General features: G+C 35.6%; 1 protein-coding gene across 1 annotated transcript in view; it reads right to left on the reverse strand.

Moving 5' to 3' along the window:
* LOC118888704 (charged multivesicular body protein 1b-2) overlaps positions 1–24,389 on the reverse strand; it is a 41,864-nt gene extending 17,475 nt beyond the window's left edge. The window contains exons 1-2 of the mRNA XM_036840075.1: positions 24,258–24,389; positions 3,813–3,910 (exon numbers count right to left, since the gene is read on the reverse strand). Coding sequence (XP_036695970.1) covers positions 3,813–3,910; positions 24,258–24,273 — 114 coding nt within the window. The 5' untranslated portion in view covers positions 24,274–24,389. The remainder of the gene's footprint in view (positions 1–3,812; positions 3,911–24,257) is intronic.
* Positions 24,390–24,973: the final 584 nt, after the last annotated feature.

Raw genomic sequence — 24,973 nt, forward strand, 5'->3', positions numbered from 1 at the left:
ACTTGTATAAATTATTTACATATTTCAGATATAAACCCCTTATCAGCTGTATGGTTTTCAAATATTTTCTCCCACTCAGTAAGTTGCCTTTTAAATTTTTTCATGGCTTCCTTTGCTGTGCAGAAGCTTTTTTGTTTGATGTAGTCCCACTTGTTTATTTTTGCTTTTGTTGCCTCTGTTTTTGGTGTCAATTCCAAAAAATCACTGCCAAGACCAGTGTCAAGGAGTTTACCATCTACATTTTCTTCTAGAGTTTTATGACTTCACGTTTAAAGTTCAAGTCTTTAATCCATTTTGAGATAACTGCTGTATATGTTGTAAGGCAGTGGCCCAGTTTTATTCTTTTGCATGTGGCTGTCCAGCTTTCCCAACACTATTTACTGAAGAGACTGTCCTTTCCCCATTGTATATTCTTGGGTCCTTTGTTGCAAATAAATTACCATAAATGTGTGGGTTTATTTCTGATTTCTCTATTCTGTTTCATTGATCTATGTGTCTGTTTTTATGTCAATATCACACTGTTTCATTTACTACAGCTTGGTAATATAGTTTGAAATCAGGAAGCATGATGTTTGAGACTTCTTTCTCAAGATGGCCTTGGATATTCAGAGTCTTTTGTGGTTCCATACAAATTTTAGGACTATTTGTTCTATTTCTGTGAAAAATGCCATTGGCATCTTGATAGGGATTGCACTGAATTTGTAGATTGCTTTGAGCAGTATGGACATTCTAACAATATTAATTGTTCCAACCCATGAGAATGGAATATCTTTCCATTTATTTGTGTCTTCTTCAATTTCTTTCATCAATGTCTTATAGTTTTCAGTGTAGTCTTTCACGTCCTTGGTTAAGTTTCCCTAGGTATTTTATTTTTAATGAAATTGTAAATAGGATTGTTTTCTTAATTTCTCTGATAGTTCATTATTAGTTATAGAAACACAACTGATTTTTGTATATTGATTTTGTACCCTGCAACTTTACTGCATCTGTTTATTCTAATGTTTTTTTTGGTGGATTCTTCTATATATAATGCCATGGGTTTTTTATATGTAATATCATGTTATCTGCTAATAGAGACAGTTTTACTTCTTCCTTTCTGATTTGGATGTCTTTTATTTCTTTTTCTTGCCTAATTGCTCTGGCTAGGACTTCCAGCAGTATGTGGAATAGAAGTGGTAAAAGTCAGCATCCTTATCTTGATCTTAGAGGAAAACCTTTTAGCTTTTCTCCCTTGAGTATGATGTTAGCTGTGGGCTTGTCATCTACGGCTTTCATTATGTTGAGGTACATTCCCCCTATATCCACTTTGTTGAGAGCTGTTATCATGAATGAATGTTGAATTTTGTCACATGCCTTTTCTGCATCTACTGAGATGATTATATGATTTTTATCCTTCATTTTGTTAATGTGGTGTATCACCCTGATTGACTTGTGGATGGTGAACCATCCCCACATCCCTGGAATAAATTCCATTTAATCATGGTGTATGACCCTTTTAATGCATTGTTGAATTTGGTTTGCTACTATATTGTTGAGGATTTTTACATCTATGTTCATCAGGGATATTGGCCTATAATGTTCTTTTCTTGTAGTTTCCTTGTCTGGTTTTGGTATCAGGGTAATGCTGGCCTCATAAAGTGAGTTTGGATGTGTCCCCTCCTCTTTAATTTTTTGGATGAGTGAGTTTGAGGTTGATTGGTATTACAGTTGACCCTTGAACAACATGGGGCTAGGGGTGCCAACCCCCACTCAGTCAAAAATCCATGTATAACTTTACAGTTGGCCTTCTGTATCTACAGTTCTGCATCTGCGGATTCAACTGACCACGAATAGTGTAGTACTATAGTACGTCTTTGTTGAAAAAAATTTGTGTACAAGTGGACCTGTGAAGTTCAAACCTGTGTTGTTCAAAGGTGTACTTTAATTCTTTAAATGTCTGGTATAATTCACCAGTAAAACCATCTGGGCCTGGACTTTGTTTGTTGGGAATATGCATATTTTAATACTGCTGTACTTGCCTGGGATTTATAAATTCAAAAATTATTTTTAGATTATTTCTAGTTTCCTCAATATACAAAAATGTTAGACCAAAATCTTTTTTATGCTTTCTCTTTCCTTGCAATAGTTGGGCTTATACTTTTAGAAAAGGATGATGCTAATACATCAATTTTAAGTATTTTTTCTTCTAACTCAGCCTATTTCTATCTCCTTTTCTGAAAGTTTTCTTCCCATAAAGTTTTCTCTATTAAGAGCATAGACAAAATACCCAAAGTGACTCAATTTAAGGGTAGGATATACGCTATTACCAAAGATCAGAGTAAGTTAATAAAATATTAAAAATAGATATATAAATACACATGTGCAGATAAGAGTTAACACAGCAAGCCTGAGTCTGCTGTCCTTCAAAAGGTCTATTTGCAAGTTTGGCATGTAAGTAGCATCTAGGAACTTGGATTTGGGGAAGGTTTCCATCTTTCCCAGAACAGTTAAGAGTGGCTCACTGTGCCTAAACTCTCTATACAAACAATGTGGTTTATGCCAAACACTGGATTTCCTTCTGGGAGACTGGAATTTTGGTGTGTGCTAGGAAGAGGATCCCTGCGTGACTACCAATAAAAGCCTTGGACTCCTAGTCACAGGAGAACTTCCTTGGTAGACAACATATAACACATGTTGTCACAATTTGTTGCTGCAGGAATTAAGCTTGTCCTGGGTGATTCCACTGAGGACTCTTGGAAGCTGAAGCCTGGATTCCTTCAGACATCGCCCCATGTGTTTTCCCTTTGTTTCCTTTAGTGTAATATGTCATAGCCATGAGTCCAACTATATGCTGAGTCCTATGAATCCTAGCAAATACACAATACACAAGTCACAATATACATTAATGCTATGTACTATGTATATATAAAACTTATATTCAATGGAATATTACTCAGCCATAAAAAGACATGAAATTGAGTTATTTGTAGTCAGGGGGATGGACCTAGAGTCTGTCATACAGAATGAAGTCAGTCAGAAAGAGAAAAACAAATACTGTATGCTAACACATATATATGGAATCTAAAAAAAAAAAAAAAAGATTCTAATGAACCTAGGGGCAGGACAGGAATAAAGATGCAGACATAGAGAATGGACTTGAGGACACGGGGAGGGGAAGGGGAAGCTGGAACGAAGTGAGAGAGTAGCACTGACATATATACACTATCAAACGTAAAGTAGCTAGTAGGAAGCAGCCGCATAGCACAGGGAGATCAGCTGGGTGCTCTGTGACCACCTAGAGGGGTGGGATAGGGAGGGTGGGAGGGAGACGCAAGAGGGAGAGGATATGGGGATATATGTATACATATAGCTGATTCACTTCATTATACAGCAGAAACTAACATATGATTGTAAAGCAATTATACTCCAATAAAGATGTTAAAAAAAAAAAACTTTAGAGACTACAGAAATTCAAATGAGCCTAAAAATGTGAAATATTATTCTTACATACAGGCTTTATACTTCTCAGTAACAGTGGTTCTGGCTACAAACCAAAGGACAGTCATAGATGTAGGCAATAGAACAGTTAGATAACAGTACAGTTATACTCTGTGTTATGAGCCATACTTGTACACATAAGTAGAAATAAACAAAAAAACCATTATTAATTATGTCAGATAATAAATAATTTACTTAAATAGATATTTGGCTTAAAATGCTAAAGCCAGTAATCTTTCTTCAATGTAAAATAAACTAAAACAACCACTCTTCCATCATATAACTGTGCTCATTTCATGAGTTTAAAAAAAGTAAAAAGATTAAAAATTACTTACCTTTTTAATCTTGGCCTTTTCAGCCTTTTCTTCTTTATCACATTTCTTGGCATTCCTATTAAGTTCTTTTGCAGCAAACTTCAAGTTAAATAGGTGTTCTGAAATTATATGTTAAGGTTTTAAAAAAAAAAGTCATTTCCCAACCTAACTACCTGAAAACAAGATGTTAAAATTATAAAACTTATAAGATTATGCTATTTAAACCAAATATTCACAAAGTATTTGAGGAAACAGAACAATTTTTATCTCTTCCACATTTGTTTTCTGTTAAAATTAATTATTTTAAGAAATAATTTTAGAAGAAAATAAGAAAAAGAAATAAATAAAACTTAAAAATTTTAAGAAACTTAATTATTTCTATTAAAACAAACTTATGGTTATCAAAGGGGAAAGGTGGGGGGAGGGATAAATTAGGAGTTTGAGATTAACATACACACTACTATATATAAAATAGATAATCAACAAGGACCTACTGTATAGCACAGGGAACTCTACTCAATACTCTGTAATAACCTATATGGGAAAAGAATCTGAAAAAGAATATATGTATATGTATAACTAAATCACTTGGCTGTACACCTGAAACTAACACAACACTGTAAATCAACCATACTCCAATATAAAATTAAAATTTTAAAAATTAAAGTAATGGCAAGAAAGATTAATTACAAAGGGAAAAAGAGCAACTTTATAGTAGAGAAATCTGGCAGATACCACCTTACCAAGGATAATATCACCAGTAATAAAACATTTCAACACCATTTACCTTCTGAAATGATGAACTGGAAAGAGTACAGCATACTTATATGGTGGTGTTGTCAAAAACATAACCTCAATTTACTCCAGAGAAACCGTCAGGCAATCCTGAACTGAGAGAGACATTCTATGTAAGATATAACTGACCAGTGTTCTTGTCAAGCGTCAAGTTCGTGAAAAGCAAAGAAAGACTGTAAGAACTGTTACAGAATGGAGAAGACGAAGGAGCCATGCCAACTAAATGCAATGCGTGATTGGATTCTGAAACAGAAAAAGGACATTAGGGGAAAAACTGGTGAAATCCAAGTAAGGTCTGTAGTTTAGTTAATATTGTAGCAATGTGGATTTCCTTTGGTTGATGATTATGTTCATGTAAGGTGTTAACATTAGGAGAAGCTTGGTAAAGGGAATAAAAGAAATCTCTGTACTATTTTTGCAATTTCTCTTTAAGTCTAAAACTATTTTAAGATTAAACATTTTTAATTAAAAACAACAAAAATATAATGGGATTAAGACCCAAATAAGCAATACCACAAATCTTCCATTTTCATGACACAAGCAAAAACAAATATGAAGTAATGCACATGAATCTGACAAAGCAATGTGGATTATTTCAAAACCAACTGCTTTGTATCATGATTAAATCACTATTAAGAATGATTCTATGTGTTTTCTGCCCTTTAGAAAAAGGTAAAATCTATTTTTTTTTAAACCCTGATTCTATATTTCTTTGGGACATTTATAAAGGATGCAGGGTTCATTTTTTTGAAAGGCACACATACACTATATAGTTTAAAGAGCTAACTGTTGGTTTGATTATATCACTATCAGAAAATAAGTATTATTCGATTATTTACCAAAGCTAAACCATAAATTAACCTTGTTCATCTCTCAAAGGCTTCATGGTTCTAATTTAACACCTTATATTTATGGATAATGAGAGGGATAACTTGCTACCGTGAGTAGTTTTCATCAACAACAGATATAACTAGAATTGTTAAGAAAATAAGTATATGTGTATGAATTTCTGGGTAGTTTTAATGTGTCATATACGTTACATTTTAAAGTAAGATTTATCAATTTCAGCTAGGTAACTGAGAAAATTATAGCTCCTTTTATAAATAGGGTTTTTAACCTAAGCACTACTGATATTTTGGGCTAGATAATACTTTGTTGTGGGGGATGTCCTATGTATTCTATGAAGTTTATCAGCATTCCTGGCCTTTACCCACTAGATGACACTAGCAACCCCTCTGTTCCCCGAATTACAACAACAAAAATGTCTCCAGACATTGTCAAATGCTACCTGGGGAGGGGGGCAAAATCGAACCCTGCAGAGAATCTGAATCACTGAGATAGATGGAAATAAAGGAAAAAGTAATGAATTTTTTATTTTTCAAATCATCTCCCAAATAGAATTGCTGTCTCTGTAGAAAAAGTCACTATTGTTAAAAGCTGAATTAAGAAGCCAACTATTTTAGATGAATTCATATAATTTATATATTCATTGTTGTTTTTAAAGAATGATTTCAGTTTCCCTTAAACCTGAAATTTACTACAAACTGCAAATACTGAGGACTGACTACTGAATGCCTACTATAGCCAACTCTAATTTAATATTAATGGTTAAGAATGATCATGATATAAAATACTAGCCAAAAATATTAATAGGAGATCCATTGCAAAAGTCCATTTAATACCATAAAGCTTTTCCCCCTTCATCCTAAAAAGACATGAACCACTTCCATTAATATGGAGGCCTACACATTGATAAAAACACCTTGAAATACTGGATAAACTACAACAAATGCCCTTTTAAATACAGAGCTTAGATTGTAAAAATGGAAGGAAAATCCTCAGGAGACAGAAACAAGGAGGAAGAAGTAAATATCAGTAGTAGGTAAGCACTGAAGCCCCTGAAGACAAAGCCCCCTATGGAGCCCACTAGATGAGACGCTGGAAATGAATTTTCTGAATAAACCTAGAACCTTGAAAGCTACAACATTAGCATAAGGGTGAGATAGAAAGAAGTCTTATCAGCTGGCAAAGGAAGAAGAGATGACAAGGTTAACTGTCATTATGGGCCTTGGCTCACAGCTGGGGGTGGAGCAAACTAGATAAAAGAAAATTAGACAAAGCTGAGGAGAAAATTAGCAAACCGACTATAGATCTGAATTAAGATTACAGTGAAAAAATAAGGTTAATATGAAAGAGAGGACAAGAAATAAAGAAAACAGAATAAAAAGGTCTAATATCTGCAATACCTCAAAGACATAATAAAGACAATATGCAAAATGTTACATTCAAAGAGATAATACTTGAGAATCTTCCATAACTGATGAGAATAAAATCTTTAGACTCAAGAAGCACAAACAAACAAAAAACCAAACAAACAAAAAAACAATCCCAAGCAGGACATATAAAAATCAATCCAGAGAGGCGGAGTCAAGATGGTGGTGTGGGAAGACGTGGAGTTAGCGTCTCCCCACAACTAGGGAGCCTGCCGGCCGCTGGTGGGGGATTCTAATGCCCAAGGAGATGGGAGGAACCCCAGAGTGAACCAGCTTGCAGGATCTTGGTTCGCAAGCCTGGGATTGGGCGGAAGCTACTGCAGTGGGAGCTCTGATTCTGAACCACTGGACTAACAGAGAACCTCAGACCCCAGGGAATATTCATAGGAGTGAGGTCTCACAGAGCTCCCCATCTCAGCACCAAGACCCATCTCAGCTCTACCCAGTAGCCTACAAACTCCAGTGTTGGAAGCCTCAGGCCAAACAACCAGTAAAACAGGAGCACAATTTCACTCAAAAAAAAAAGGTAAAATAAAATAAGATGGCAAAAAGTATGCCACAGATGAAGGAGCAAGGTAAAAATCTACAAGACCAAATAAATGAAGAGGAAATGGGCAATCTACCTGAAAAACAATTCAGAGTAATGATAGTAAAAACGATCCAGAATCTCAGTAGTAGAATGGAAGCACAGATTGAGAAAATTCAAGAAATGTTTAACAAAGATCTAGAAGAACTAAAGAACAAACAAACAGAGATGAACAACACAATAACTGAAATGAAAAATACACTAGAAGGAATCAATAACAGAATAACTGAGGCAGAAGGATGAATAAGTGAGCTGGAAGACAAAATGGTGGAAATAACTGCTGAGGAGCAGAATAAAGAAAAAAGAATGAAAATAATTCAGAACAAGCTCAGACACCTCTGGGACAACACTAAACGCAACAACATTTGAATTATAGGGGTCCCAGAAGGCAAAGAGAAAACGAAAAGGTCTGAGAAAATATTTGAAAAGATTATAGTTGAAAACGTCCCTAACATGGGAAAGGAAATAGTCACCCAAGTCCAGGAAGCACAGAGAGTCCCATACAGGATGAACCCAAGGAAAAACACACCAAGACACATATTAATCAAACTAACAAAAATTAAATTCAAAGAAAAAATATTAAAAGCACCAAGGGAAAAACAAAAAATAACCTATAAAGGAATCCCCATAAGGTTATCAGCTGATTTTTCAGTGGAAACTCTGCAGGCCAGAAGGGGGTGGCAGGATATACTTAAAGTGATGAAAGAGAAAAACCTACAACCAAGATTACTCTACCCAGCAAGGATCTCATTCAGATTCAATAGAGAAGTCAAAAGCTTTTCAGACAAGCAAAAGCTAAGAGAATTCAGCACCACCAAACCAGCTTTACAACAAATGCTAAAGAAACTTCTCGAAGCAGGAAACACAAGAGAAGAAAAAGACTCACAAAAACAAACCCAAAACAATTAAGAAAATGATAATAGGAACATATACATCAATAATAACCTTGAATGTAAAGGGATTAAATGCCCCAGCCAAAAGACACAGACTGGCTGAATGGATACAAAAACAAGACCCATATATATGTTGTCTACAACAGACCCATTTCAGACCTAGGGACACATACAGACTGAAAGTGAAGGGATGGAAAAAGATATTCCATGCAAATGGAAATCAAAAGAAAGCTGGAGTAGCTATACTCATATCAGATAAAATAGACTTTAAAATAAAGACTGTTACAAAAGATAAGGAGGGACAGTACATAATGATCAAAGGAACAATCCAAGAAGAAGATAAAACAATTATAAATGTTAATGCACCCAACATAGGAGCACCTCAATACATAAGGCAAATGCTAACAACCATGAAAGGAGAAATTGACAGTAACACAATAAGAGTAGGGGACTTTAACACCCCACTTAAACCAACGGACAGATCATCCAAACAGAAAATAAATAAGGAAACTCAAGTTTAAATGACACAATAGACAAGATAGATCTAATTGATATTTATAGAACATTCCACCCCAAAGTGGCAGAATACACTTTCTTCTCAAGTGCACATGAAACATTCTCCAGGATAGATCACATCTTGGGTCACAAATCAAGCCTCAAAAAATTTAAGAAAATTGAAATCTATCAAGCATGTTTTCTGACCACAACGCTATGAGATTGGAAAACAATTACAGGAAAAAAAATTGTAAAAAACACAAATACAAGGAGGCTAAACAGTGCACTACTAAATAACCAAGAGATCACTGAAGAAACCAAAGAAGAAATTTAAAAAATACATAGAAAAAATTGACAACGAAAACACGATGACCCCAAACCTATGGGATGCAGTAAAAGCACTTCTAGGAGGGAAGTTTATAGCAATTCAATCTCACCTCAAGAAACAAGAAAAATCTCAAATAAACAATCTAACCCTACATTTAAAACAGCTAGAGAAAGAAGAACAAAGAAAACCCAAAAACAGTAGAAGGAAAGAAATAATAAAGAACAGAGCAGAAATAAATGAAATAGAAATGAAGAAAACAACAGCAAAGATCAATGAAACTAAAAGCTGGTTCTTTGAGAAGATAAACAAAATTGATAAACCCTTAGCCAGACTGATCAAGAAAAAAAGAGAGGGGTGCAAATCAATAAAATTAGAAATGAAAAAGGAGAAATCACAACTGACACTGCAGAAATACAAAGGATTATAAGAGACTACTACAAACAACTATATGCCAATAAAATGGACAACCACGAAGAAATGGACACATTCTTGGAAAGGTACAATTTTCCAAGACTGAACAAGGAAGAATTAGATAATATAAACAGACCTATCACAAGTAATGAAATTGAAACTGTAATTAAAAATCTTCCAACAAACAAAAGTCCAGGACCAAATGGCTTCACAGGTGAATTCTATGAAACATTTAGAGAAGAGCTAACACCGATCCTTCTGAAACTCTTCCAAAAAACTGCAGAGGGAGAAACACTCTCAAATTCATTCTACAAAGCCCCCATTACCCTGATACCAAAACCAGAAAAAGATACCACAAAAAAAGAAAATTATAGACCAATATCACTGATGAACATAGATGCAAAAATCCTCAACATAACACTAGCAAACAGAATCCAACAGCACATTAAAAGGATCATAAACCATGATCAAGTGGGATTTATTCCAGGGATGCAAGGATTCTTCAATATACACAAATCAAACAATGTGATACACCACATTAATAAATTAAGGAATAAAAACCATAGGATCTTCTCAATAGATGTAAAACAGCTTTTGACAAAATTCAACAGCCATTTATGATAAAAACTCTCCAGAAAATGGGCATAGAGGGAACATACCTCAACATAATAAAGGCCATATATGACAAACCCACAGCAAGCATCAAACACAATGGTGAAAAATTGAAAGCATTTCCACTAAGATCAGGAACAAGACAAAGATGTCCACTCTCACCACTCTTATTCAACATAGTTTTGGAAGTCCTGGCACAGCAATCAGGGAAGAAAAAGAAATAAAATGAATACAAATTGGAAAAGAAGAAGTACAACTGTCACTGTTTGCCAATGACATGATACTATGCATAGAAAATCCTAAAGATGCCACCAGAAAACTACTAGATCTAATCAATGAATTTGGTAAGATTGCAGGATACAAAATTAATGCACAGAAATCTCTGGCATTCCTATACACCAACAATGAAAAAACACATAGAGAAATTAAGGAAGCACTCCCATTTACCACTGCAACAAAAAGAATAAAATACCTAGGAAAAAACCTGCCTAAGGAGGCGGAAGACTGGTACTCAGAAAACTATAAAGCACTGATGAAAGTAATCAAAGATGACATAAACAGATGGAGAAATATACCACGTTCTTGGATTGGAAGAATCAATATTTTGAAAATGACTATACTACACAAAGCAATCTACAAATTCAATGCAATACCTATCAAATTACTTATGGCATTCTTCACAGAATTAGAATAAAATATCTTACAATTCATATGGAAACACAAAAGAACCCGAATAGCCAAAGCAATCTTAAGAAAGAAAAACAGAGTTGAAGGAATCAGGCTCCCAGACTTCTGACGATACTACAAAGCTACAGTAATCAAGACAGTATGGTACTGGCACAAAAACAGAAATATAGATCAATGGAACAGGATAGAAAGCCCAGAGATTAACCCACGCACATATGATCACCTTATTTTTAATAAAGGAGGCAAGAATATACAAAGGAGAAAAGACAGCCTCTTCAATAAGTGGTGCTGGGAAAACAGGACAGCTACATGTAAAAGAATGAAATTAGAACACTACCAAACACCATACACAAAAATAAACTCCAAATGGATTAAAGACTTAAATGTAAGACCAGACACTATAAAACTTTTAGAGAAAAACATAGGAAAAACACTCTTTGACATAAACCACAGCAAGATCGTTTTTGACCCACCTCCTAGAGTAATGGAAATAAAAACAAAAATAAACAAAGAGGACTTAATTAAACTTAAAAGCTTTTGCACAGCAAAGGAAACCATACATAAGACAAAAAGACAACCCTCAGAATGGGAGAAAATATTTGCAAATGAAACAACAAAGGATTAATCTCCAAACTATACAAACTACTCATGGAGCTCAATATCAAAATATCATACAATCCAGTTAAAAAATGGGTGGAAGACCTAAATAGACATTTCACCAAGGAAGACATACAGATGGCCAAGAGGCACATGAAAAGATGCTCAACATCACTAATTATTAGAGTAATGCAGATCAAAACTACTGTGAGGTATCACCTCACACCAGTCAGAATGACCATTATTAAAGAAGCTAGAAACAATAAATGCTACAAAGGGTGTGGTGAAGAGGGAACCCTCCTACACTGTTGGTGTGAATGTACACTGATACAGCCACTACAGAAGACAGTATGGAGGCTCCTTAAAAAACTAAAAATAGAACTACCATATGACTCAGCAATCCCACTACTGGGCATATACCCTGAGAAAACCATAATTCAAAAAGAGACATGCACCCCAATGTTCATTGCAGCACTATTTACAATAGCCAGGACATGGAACCAACCTAAATGTCCATCGACAGATGAATGGATAAAGAAGATGTGGCACATATATACAATGGAATATTACTCGGCCATAAAAAGAGACGAAACTGAGTTATTTGTAGTGAGGTGGATGGACCTAGAGTCTGTCATACAGAGTGAAGTAAGCCAGAAAGAGAAAAACAAATACTGTATGCTAAAGCATATATATGGAATCTTAAAAAAAAATGTTACTGATGAACCTAGTTGCAGGGCAGGAATAAAGAGGCAGACATAGAGAATGGACTTGAGCACATGGGGTGGGAGGGTGAAGCTAGGGCGAAGTGAGAGTAGCATCGACATATACACACTACCGAATGTAAAATAGTTGGCTGGTGGGAAGCATAAACATAGCACAGGGAGATTGGCTCGGTGCTTTGCAATGACCTAGAGGGGTGGGATAGGGAGATTGGGAGGGAGGCTAAAGAGGGAGGGGATATGGGGACATGTGTATGCATATGGATGATTTGCTTTGTTGTATAACAGAAACTAACACAGTATTGTGAAGCAATTATACTCCAATAAAGAGCTATTAAAAAATAAAAAATAAATCCTAAAAAAAAAAAAATCAATCCAGACTTAGATATATCATAGCACACCTCAGAATACCAAATACTAAAATATTTAAAAGAGCCATAGTGGAAATTCAGATTATTTATAAAATAACTAAAGATCAGACTGAGTAGGATTTCAAATAAAATGCTAATGTAACTTCCAAAGGATGTACAGCAGATTCTCATTCTTCATGTTAGTTATGTTTCATGAAATCACTGCAAATAGGGAATTAATGAGTACAGAAACATTTCTCCTAAGGAAAATGCAGGATTAGGTTCCTGCGAGTCTCTGGTCAAAACATTTTTGTCAACCTATGAATACATAACCTTGTTTTATGCATATTTTTGTTTTAACACATCTTACTTAATATATCTTGCTGACTCTGTAACATTGAATTCATGGCAAACAGCATTATAACTCATGCCTGAAAGAAGCTTACCTAACACACATATACTCTCCATAAGGCACATCACAGTCTTGCACTTCAGAACACTATACAGCACTTAAACACTACACTTAGAGATTAGTGAAATCACCAACAAAAAGTACAAAAAATGCAAAAAAAAAAAAAGTGGCACTTGACAAAGTGAAAAAGACACTCCTTTAAAGTATGAGAGCTGAAGTAAAAAGGCAGAGCATTGTACTGTTCACCCTTAAGTGGGAACGTGCCCCTTTGTCCACTCAAATTTTTCACTGCCTGAGCATGTCCATGAATAACCTTGAAAGCATAGCAAGGAATGATTTCAGGTTAAAAAAAAATTATAGTGAGTAGGTAAATTTGCAAACACAGAATCTGAGAATAATGATGACTAAATAAGGATGACTGAATGTACTTCACAAAAAACAAAATTATGTCTGACATAATGAAAGGTTTAGTGAGCACAGAGACTGGTAAACACAGATAAATCCAGAGAAATACTGACTATAAGATAATCATAATGTCTAATTTTGGAGATTAGACAGGCAGAACAAACATAGACAATAAAAACATGTACAACAGAGGATGGGGTGACAAATTATATGTTTAAAAATCCAAGAAAAAAGTTTCTAATTATTTAGAAATTAAATTAACTATGCATGTAAAAATGTGAAGGGTACTGCTAAGGAAATAGCATGTACCTTCTAAAATAGTAAAGGGAAAAATGGGGTAAACCACTTAATAAATCCAGAAGAAAGTAGCAAAAGAGAAGTGAATCACAGAGAAAACAGGATACACAGAAATCATAAAATATCAATAAAAAGAAACATCCCCAAAATGTCAGGATGGATTAAAAAATAATGAAACAAATTATAAATATGTGCTTTAAACAGGACTTTAAATCACTTAAACAGAAAGGCTGGATGTAAAAAGACAGAAAAAAATTATACCAGACAAATACTAACCTAAAAAAACAGTTGTAGCTTTATTAGTATCAATCAAAACAGACTACCTAAAAGCAGCATTAGAAAGTTTTTAAAAGTAGGGATCACTATAAAATGATAGAAAGTAAATTCACAAATTGATGAAATAATTCTAGATTTCCACATTCCTCTACATAGCCTCAAAGTGTGTTTGTATGTATATATATAAAACTGGCAGATAAAATTATTAATCTTGGTAGATTTTAATAAAATTCTCTCAGTAACTGACAAAACTAAGAATATAGAAGTTACAAAAGACCCGATTAAGAAGCTTAATTTAAAAATTAACATATAGAGAATTATAGTGAAACCTGTGCCCAATAATTTGAGAATACACATCATTTACAAGCATATGACACATGAAAACTGATCATATCCTGGGACATAAAGCAAATATGAAATAATAGATATCAGACAAACCTACTGTCTAACCACAACTCAATAATGAATTAATTAATATGGGAATTTACTTCATAATTTTTCTGTAAGAATCTAAAACTCTTTTAAGATTAAAAGTTTATTATTCTTTTTATTTATTTATTTTGACTGTGCTGGGTCTTCATTGTGGCACGCGGGCTCAGTAGTTGCATCACATGGGCTTAGTTGCGGTATATGGGATCTTAGTTCCCTGACCAGGGATTGAACCCAGGCCCCTTGCATTGGGAGTGCGGAGTCTTAACCACTGGACCACCAGGGAAGTCACCTAAAAGTTTATTTTAAATACGCATATATCTATATATATATCTACAGTAAGTCCCCTACATACTAACCTTCAAGTTGCAAACTTTCAAAGATGCGAACGTGCGTTTGCATGTCCAATCACGTTAGTTCATGTCTCTGGTGTACATTCTCACGTGCATGCATCCTCTACAAGTGGTTGTGCTTTGTGTACTTTACAGTATTATATAGAGTACAGTAGTACAATATCTTTATTTCAAGCTAGATCTCCAAGAGGACGACTTCATTGAACTCCTTGCTGTGCAACAAGAGGAGCTTACTAATGAAGACTTTATGGAATTGGAGGCCCAGAGAAAGGGCAAAGAGAGAGAAGAGGAAGAAGAAGTAACTGAAGAACCGAAGAGATTCACGACGCAGGTAATGGCAAGGGGATTTCTTTATTTGAGGAGTCACTGTTAGTTTTTGAGGCACAGAACCCGAACGTAGAATGGTACACGAAGGTTGCAGCAGCCGTTCAGAATGCAATCCGGTGCTACTGTGTCATCTATGATGAGAAAAAAAGAGCTACTACCCAGATATTACTGGATCGTTTTTTCAAGAGGGTAGATAGAATTGAATCCAACAAGGAACCAGAACCTGTGCCATCAACGTCAGGCGTGAGTGAAATTGCAGCTTGCCCTCCATCTCCTATTGCTGATGATCCTTCAGCTCTACCATCTCCCACCTCCAGTCACTCTTCTTGCCTGTTCACTCGATGCCAGCCCCTGTATGCCAGCTGTTGTACTGTACTACTGTACTTTTCAAGGCACTGTACTGTAAGATTAAAAATGTTTTATTTTTTGTGCTTGTTTTTTATGTATTATTTGTGTGAAAAGTATTATAAACCTATTACAGTACAGTATTATATAGCCAATTGTGTTAGCTGGGGACCTAGGATAACTTTGTTGGACTTACGAACAAATTGTACTTAGGAACTTGATCTTGGAACAGAACTCACTCGTATGTAGGGGACTTACTGTATTTGGAAAAGACTATATATATGGATTTAAGAATTTATTTTTTTAATTTAAAAATAGACTTGAATGACAATGAAATGAGTGGAATGTGGCTTGTGGAATGTAAAGCTAATGCCATACTCAGATGGAAATTTCTACCGTTAAAAACTCACAATAGAAAGGAAGGTAGGCTAAAAATTAACTCGATAAGCATTCATCTCACAAAGTCAGGAAAACAAGAATAAATCCGAAGGAAGTATAAGAAAAAAACTCAGAGGGAAAAAATAGAAACAGATATATAATAGAAAGGATCAAAAAGTTTAAAATTGAGTTCTCTGTAAATAATAATAACATTTACTTACCTCTACAGAAAGCGATTAAGGAAAAAGACAAGGCATAAACAAAGTGTAGAAATAAAAATGGAGAAATAACTGCAGATAAAGTTACTTTAAAATAATAAATTATGAACACTATGCCAAAAAATTGGAATTAGACAGAATGGACCATCATATAACAATATTTCCGAAATGAACTAAAAACAAATAAATAGAATTCTAAATTCTTGATTCAATATGCTAAAATATTTTAACATATAAACAAAGTAACTAATTAACAACAGTCACAGGTCCAAATGGTTTTACTGGTGCACTGCATCAATCATTTGAGAAAAAAGCAATTCCTATCTTATACAAACTCTTCCAAAGAATAGAAAATATAAAGAACACTCCCTAACTTTTGATACCTAAATCAAAAAAAGGATACTATATATTAATGGACACATAGACTAAACTCACTTATGAACAGAGAGGCAAAAATACTAAACAAAATATTAGCAATGAAGCAATATTCCCTCTCACCCCCGTGGAATTTTTGCATGCAGTTTTAATGAATGAACATAAGACTATCACTTCAATTAATTACTCTGAATTGTAGCTGCCAAGACTTTAAAAACATCATGTAACAATGTTCTGAAAACAGTTACTTTCATCATTCAGAATCAAAATGTGGGGACCAAGAACAAAATTTTTATTCAAGCAATGTATTAAAGATACCTCATACTCATGATGGACTTAGCCTAGAAATACAAGGATGGTTTAACATTAAAAAAATCCATCTGTGTATTTTAACCACATTAGGAGGTCAAAGAAGAAAACACAGATGATAATCTCAGCATATAAAGAAAAAACATTAAATAAAATCCAATATTTGATGTATTCATCAAACCAACTTTCAGATGAATAGTTCATGACCAAACTTCTACTAAACTAGGAATGGATAAAAAACACACAAAAAATTCCTTAACCTGAAAATATATCTATCAAAAACTAGAGCAATCATCATCCATAACAGTGAATAATTAGAATTTCTTTTAAAATCAGTACAGTCATCCCTCTGTATCCATGGGTTTGCATCTGCAAATAGAGGGCCAACTAAGAGATTTGCATATCTGCAGATTTGCGTATCTGCGGTGGGGGGGGTGTTGGAACCAATCCCCTGCAGATACCCAGGGATGACTGTAACAAGAAAGTGATCATTTTATATATATATATATATATATATATATATATAAATGAAGCATTGTTCTGGAGTCCTACCAAGCATGATAAGAAAAATAAAAGGTATATAGATTACAATGGAAATCATCAAAGAATCATTACTTGAAAATACCCATAGTCTCCAACCCAGCAATCCCACTCCTAGGTATATACCATAGAGAAACTGTCCCCAGCTGACACAGGAAATATGTACAAGAATGATCATAGCAGTATTGTTTATAATGACAGAAAACCATGGAAACAACCTACCTAAATATTCATCACTAAATAGAATGGATAAATTGTGTGATATTTCTACAATAAAGCAATTATACTCCAATAAAGATGTTAAAAAAAAAGTACAGATGTTAAAAAAAAAAACTACATAGAGGTGAAAGTGAAAATGACATAATGAATGAATCTGAAGAATCATCTTGAATAAAAAAGAAAACAGTATACCACACACATAAAATTGGAAAATATGCAAGACATTAATTATATCCTAAGAATGTACATGTATGTGGTCAAATATAAACAAATGCATGGAAATGATAAATATGAACTTTTAGACAGTGGTTGCCTTTGGTGGGGAAATAAGGGAGATGAGTTAGTAATGTTTTATTTCTTAAGCCCAGTGGCAGGTAACTGGTATTTTATTCTTTTTTGTACTTGCTCTTGGGGGGGTGAGGGTTAAAGTTACATGATTTTTGTAAAAAATTCATTTCAAATAAAAGGTTAGATTAAGAGTTTATAGTCCTGTTCCATGAGATGGTATCTTTGCAATTTAAAAAAGAGGGTTGCTTGAAAATTAAAAGAAAAAACCCAAAAGCATGTATTAAATAATACTGGTCACAAAGCACAGAGCTGATCTCCCTGTGCTATGCGGTTGCTTCCCACTAGTTATCTATTTACGTTTGGTAGTGTATATATGTCCATGCCACTCTCTCACTTTGTCACAGCTTACCCTTCCCCCTCCCCATATCCTCAAGTCCATTCTCTAGTAGGTCTGTGTCTTTGTGACCACCTAGAGGGGTGGGATAGGGAGGGTGGGAGGGAGGGAGATGCAAGAGGGAAGAGATATGGGAACATATGTATATGTATAACTGATTCACTTTGTTATAAAGCAGAAATTAACACACCATTGTAAAGCAATTATACTCCAATAAAGATGTTAAAAATAATAATAATAATACTGGTATATGGACAATGCTGTTAGGAATGTGTAGTAGTATTATAACTTGGATACGTTGAACCTCTTTGTGCTTGATATAAATTTAATATAAAATAGCTGGTCTCCAAGGCTGTTTTCATACATTCTGGTCCTAAATTTTAAGTATACTCTGTGGAAACACTAATTTGAAATTTACAGTGTCAGTAGCTACTTACTCTGTATTCCCATGTTACTTTATATTTGATGTACTTTTCTGTATTTCATTATAATTCTTTGTTTACATGTCTACTTCTTTAACTAGACTATGGACACCCTGAGAATAAGGATGAATCCTAATTATCCTTATACCATCAGCTTAGTGCAGTGATTAACAGAAGTACTCAAAAGTTTTAAGTAAATGAATAGTAGAAAAAATGTTTTGCAATGGTACCTGATATACTGGGGAAAAAGCATCACTGATGTTGGGCAAGAGGACTCAATTACACATATAAGCTTATGAATAAGTTTATACTAATACAATGATGTTTATTTCTATTGTATATTAGGATTCTACATGATTCCATTCAGGAAAAAAAAGGGCTCTGCGGCTAAGAGTGAGAAAACCAATGTCATAGCAGATCCCAGACTTTTTAAAAAATCCTTGGACTGGTATAATTAACAGAAAGAATAGAGCAACACCAAAAATGTAGGAAGGAGAGTCTCACAGTAAAGGATGGCTTTTAAAATTGAATACATTTGGCTTTGGAAAATACTTTTTACATGGTCTCTTCTTATTTTTCTCATTTTGACTCATAAATATAGTGTAAAGCACATGATTCCATAGAGGAGGACTACATATCTTAGACTACCACCTCTGCCAAATATATTCATATGTGTCTATGTATCCCAGGCAACCTGTAAAACCAGTGTTTTTCTGATGATGTATCTTTTGTCGTAGGCCAGAAATCAAAACACTCCTGGGTCTAAAACATTGCCTCTAACTCTCGGGTACCTTCTACAACCAAGGTATGCGATTCTTAAATTCAGGTGCCTGCTATTCAAATAATCACCTTCTGTATACACTACAATAAGTGAATATCCTCTATTGCTAATGTGGAAAATAATGGCGTTGATTCACCCACTAAATTGAACTATGAACCAGAGTTGATATACTGTGAAATATTTTAGATATTTTAGTTGGCTGTAAATCCTTGGAGTATTTTTCTATTTGGAAAAAATAACACTGGCAGAATAATCTCCTTCACTGACTAATCATAAATTCAATTTGGCAAAGTGGTTGCTATTAAGACAGTATTTCTTTTTCTTTGCCAACTGAAAAGACAATGACTGAAATACTTTATTTTTGATGGATTGAAGGTTTAGAAAGGCTGAACAGTAATACATATTAACATGTACAGAATAATGCATAAGGCCCTAAACTAGATCTTGGGTAATCCCAGGCTCCAGCAACTTGTGCTTCAGTGATGATGGCCTCCACCAGTTACCTGACTCTGTGTCTTCACATACAGTTCCTTTGCCCAGTGTACCCTTCTTCCTCCCCTCCCTACCATCTTCCTCTTAACCACTATGAGGTTTATCACACACCACCATGCTTGCTTTTTTGCTAACATAAACACTGACTCTGAAAAATTGGTCTCAAAGATCTCCATTAATGGCAATAGGTTTCCCTCCTCCTGCCAAAATCCATGCAAAAGCAAAACACTAACTCACTTAGCCCTTGGGATTGATAAATAAGAAAATCAATGAATCATCTGAACAATTATTTCAAATTTTCAGAAAGTAGTATTCCCTACCTTCTAACTCTATAAAATTAAAATTTAAAACATTACATCATACAGGTGTACCTCTTAATAGGAAATATATCTATGAACTAGACTTGTCTTCGAGAAAATCTAAGCTAGGTCCTCCTTAAAGTGATTGTGTTGATTCATGGTTTTCCAAACTCTTTTAAAAGCAAAAATCTCAAATGGAATGTCAATATATAGAAAGAGTAGCTCTGCATAACCCTAGGACTTGATCAAATATAGCTGAAGTACACTGTAAGTTCTGGAGGCACTATGGAAACGTGAACACACCAGAGACTTTGGAGCCGAGCCCAGATTCTTTACACTTACAAGCTCTGTAGCTTTCTTAGCTTTAATTGCCTGTTCTATAAAATGAGGACAATACCACCCATCTTCCAGGGTTGTTTTGAGGTTCTGAGATGATATATAAAATCCCCAGCACAAAGTTTGGTACATAGTAGATGTTCAATAAATTGTCATTACCACCTCATGATTTAGATAAGTCACCTATCTTAACTGGGCAATACGGCTAGTCAGGGAATAAAAAAATCCCAATGTGTCTTTAAAACATTCTATGTTGGGCTTCCCTGGTGGTGCAGTGGTTAAGAATCTGCCTGCCAATGCAGGGGACACGGGTTTGAGCCATGGTCCAGGAAGATCCCACATGCTGCAGAGCAACTAAGCCAGTGCACCACGACTACTGAGCCTGCACTCTAGAGCCCGTGAGCCACAACTACTGAGCCCGCACATCACAACTACTGAAGCCCACACGCCTAGAGCCCGTGCTCCGCAACAAGAGAAGCCACTGCAATGAGAAGCCCGCACACCGTAACAAAGAGTAGCCCCCTCTCTCCACAACTAGGGAAAGCCCACGCGCAGCAATGAAGACCCAACACAGCCAAAAATAAATAAATAAATAAATTTAAAAAGAAAAAAAAAACATTCTGTGTGATTTCTTTCAATAGCAATTACACTGCTGACAGGCAAAGGGGAGAAATCAGCTATGCCTTAATAGATTATTGCTTTAAAATTTAAATAAATAACAATTATTAGGGTTCCACATATTTATTATGCATACAGAAGGAAACCTTGCTCTAAGATTTCAATCTGCTTCCTCAAGAAAAATGGTTAGTCAGTTTACTAGCAGAAATTCATCGTAGAACTCTTACGTCCTGCCTACCTCTCTGAAGTGGGTGGAGCAACACAAAGGGAAAGTAAGTTATCCCAACATAGTAGGGCAGAAAGCTATTTGATTCCAAGTGCCAACAGTAGGATTTTACAATCCTTTACATAGAAGTAAAGGTTGAAAACAAAGAAGGTAAGAGGAAGGAATAAGAATGTTCTACTAGCACCTGCCTGCTCCAGAATAAAGCAGTGGTGCCATACCATAGATGGTTATTCATACATTTGATGAGAAAAAGTGGCATTATATACCCAACTTTCCTCTTTTTCAGCTCCCAGCATCTTAATCATCCCTTGTGTATGTCTGGGTGGTAGAGTTTGGGAACACAGAAACTCAGGGAGATCTTCAGAATTGAAAGAAACCTTAGAGATCGCTTGTCAACTTCCCTCATTTTACAGATGTGAAAACTGAAGCCTAGAGATGGGTAATTAACTGTGAATAGAAGAACAAGAAGGAATTCAAAGCCAGCTCAACTCTTATTTCTCTTTTTGCATTTTAACTTTCATAGTGAATTGCTCAGAACTGATCCTCAAATAGCATCAAATGATGAACGATAAGCATTCCTTACATAAAATACTTCTTGTAAGACAACATACTACTAGCAAGCCAGGACATACATTATAAGACTACCGTCAGGTGACAATATCTAAAAAACAAAATTTGAACTATTATTAATATCTTGGTTAAAAAATCACAATACATTTGTCAACACTAGCAAAGCCTCAGAGACTCTGATCTGTAATTCTGCTTTAGGATGTAAAGCCATTCACAATGGAGAGCATTTTTAAGGTTGCTGGCAATTTTTGCCTATAACATAGTCTCATTTGTCTAGGTGACTACAAAAGGAGACAATGATACCAGTCCACTTCACAACATCCCTTTCTTTACTCTTATGTCTACAGTACCTATTATCTACTTCGTTGCTTCTCAACCTTTTTCAGGTTAGAATCTCCTAGAGAAAGAGATGTCAGCGACAAATATTTTCCCCAGGAAAAGGCACATTGCCATACAGCATAAACTAACATGACATTGTAAAGCAACCATACTGTAATAAAAATTTTAAAAAATAAATAGTTTGGCTATTCCATCAAGTTGTTTAAAATGATATTGGATCTAATCCAACATAACTTCAGTGTATCTAACTGCCCAAAGACAGAAGTCACAATTACCATGCTAATTCAATTGTGTTGGCACATTTATTCTTCTTACATACTGTAACAATGAGATTTCTGCATTTCAAATAGGTGACAAATGTTACTCAAGTTTCAGTTCAAGTTATTTATTTATGAAAGACAGGTCTGAGTCCATATGTCATTTTCTTCCTCTATACTCAAAGGAAAAGGTCTGGATTCTAAAAAAAGGACCAAGAGAACTAATCACTGCCAGACGGTATGAATGAAGTCCTCACTTCCTTTGATGGACTTAAGAGTAGTTATAGTTCATTTTTGTTATGTATTAAACTACTGATAATAGTACCATTAATTTTAATTATAGTCAGGCATACATACTTTTCAGTGAAAGAAAATTAGTAACTATCTTATTATTGGAAATCACATAAAGTAGGTTTTTAGGTGAGCAAAAGTAACTTGCATTATTAAAGTAGGAAATAAAAGCAGTTTTAGAGCTATTACCTCAAACCCTTCCAAAAGATCTGGCGAAAAAGATAGCAATTTGTACTCTACTTCTTAATACTTAACATGTTCAAAACTTCATAATTTAGTAAGCCCTTACATTTCATTTTATCTTCACAAGAGCTTTATAAGGCTGGCAGGTCAGTTAGTATGTTTACAGATGAGTAAACATTGCATGACAGAGGCTATATGAGTTGTTCTAACTCACATGTTTCTTAAAAGGCAGAACTGGGATTGGAAATTGATCTTCTGACTCATAATCCAGTGCTCTTTCTTTTATGATGGTGCTTTAATAAAAATCATCTAACACAACTACACTTCTATAAATTATATCCTTTAAACTGGGCCTTTTAGTCATCTACTCTGTTCATGAAATGACCTATTTCTGCACCTCCACAAAGGTTCACATTTTATTCTTGGTTTAACTTGGCCAGTTCAGCACCAAATATGTTACCAATATTCTCAGTACAGTTTACATAATTTAATCTTCTCACCAAATGTCTTTCTATATTTCAGACTTACAAATTAATGAATGAAAATAGTTTCAATATGAGCTATCAAATAATTTCTATGACCCACATTTTGTTATTTTGCCATGTTTCATTCAATAGCAAGATATCAAACTACTCTATTTCTGTAATGCCAATTTCTGGAAGAAGGACAGCGACATGGAAATCCTGTGATGGTATTTCACTTGTGAAAAACAATCTCATCCTTCTTCAATTCAGAGCTTCGCACAGCTTGGTTCCTAACCTCGAACTCATTGCTTAAGTGGTAACAGGTGCAACTGATGGATTTTTGTGGCTTTAGGAAACTATGAGTTTCCTCACGTGCTAAATCAGATTATTAGCAAGCAAGCGATCAACTTAGTTCGGAGGGCTGGTATTAAGAACTCATTACCAGTCACCTCCATCCAGAAAAAGGAAGATGTTCCACAAAAACTATTTGCCCTCGTTACCCATTCAAAACCTATACCTCTGCCCCAAACCTCTGGCAAACTGTCGCCTGTTTCCACACCACTCTCCTTCGATTTTTCAGAAGTGGATAAATTCACTGAAAGAACAGGTGACAGTAGCCTTCAACAAGGGAGGGTTCGTGTTCAGCAATCTTCTCAAAGCAGCCCCACGTCCCCTGATTCAGGATGGTTGCGGCTACCAGGAAAACAACAACAAACAAAACAAAACAAGCTGCCAGCGCCTACCAATCCGAGTCAGAACCCTCACCCCTCCTCAACTAGACCTAAAAGGTCACCACCAGGCACCTTCCAGGGCCCCAGGCCCTCCTCTCCCCCACCTCTTTAAGCCCTAACAGCAGCTTTTCAGAAGGAAAGGATACTCTCCATATTCGACATGGTCCCACGACTTTTCTTGGGAGGCGACAGCCAGGGGCAGCGGCAAGGATTTGACGGCAGTGCGCTTGGAGCGCGACTCCAGTCCTGAGCTGCTGCCGGCCTGGCTCCTACGTCCGCAATCCCACTTCCAGTTTCTGCGCGAGGAAGGCGGGGGTGGGGTGGGGGTGGGGGGATGGAGCCGTCTGCGTCCGAGGGGCGGGGCTGGAGCAAAGCCAAAATGGCTGCCGCTCTGAGGGGTGGTTAGGGCGTGTTGCAGTCGCTTCCCGGCGTTGGGGGTTAGAGGGCAAGCGGTTAAGCCCCTCCCCTCGTGTCCTTAGCTGCACCCTAGCCTAACCGGCGCCTAACAGTTTTCGTCACCCAGCTGACCTTCTAGTTATTTCTTTTGTCCTCCTCCAAACTCTCTTTAACCTTCTGCCCCACCTCTTCCCTCAGATTTCACACTATCCTTGACCCCTCACTTTTGTTCTCAGAGCTTGTCTTACGGATGAAGGAAAAAGGTATAGGGCTTTTAAAGTACTTTAAAAAAACGTTATAATCGTATGAAATAAGGGATTAGCGGGGTTGGTAGTTTTGAGTTGTGAGGTTCAATTGAAGTGTTAAAAAGGATCATGATCCTAAAGTTTTAGGTTAGATGGGGAGGACGAAAAAAGTAAGCCTAGGTTTAAGAGGTGAAGTTGCTGTGAAATATATATTCGTAATA

The sequence above is a fragment of the Balaenoptera musculus genome, chromosome X (assembly GCF_009873245.2).
Source record: "Balaenoptera musculus isolate JJ_BM4_2016_0621 chromosome X, mBalMus1.pri.v3, whole genome shotgun sequence".
Lineage (NCBI taxonomy): Eukaryota > Metazoa > Chordata > Mammalia > Artiodactyla > Balaenopteridae > Balaenoptera > Balaenoptera musculus.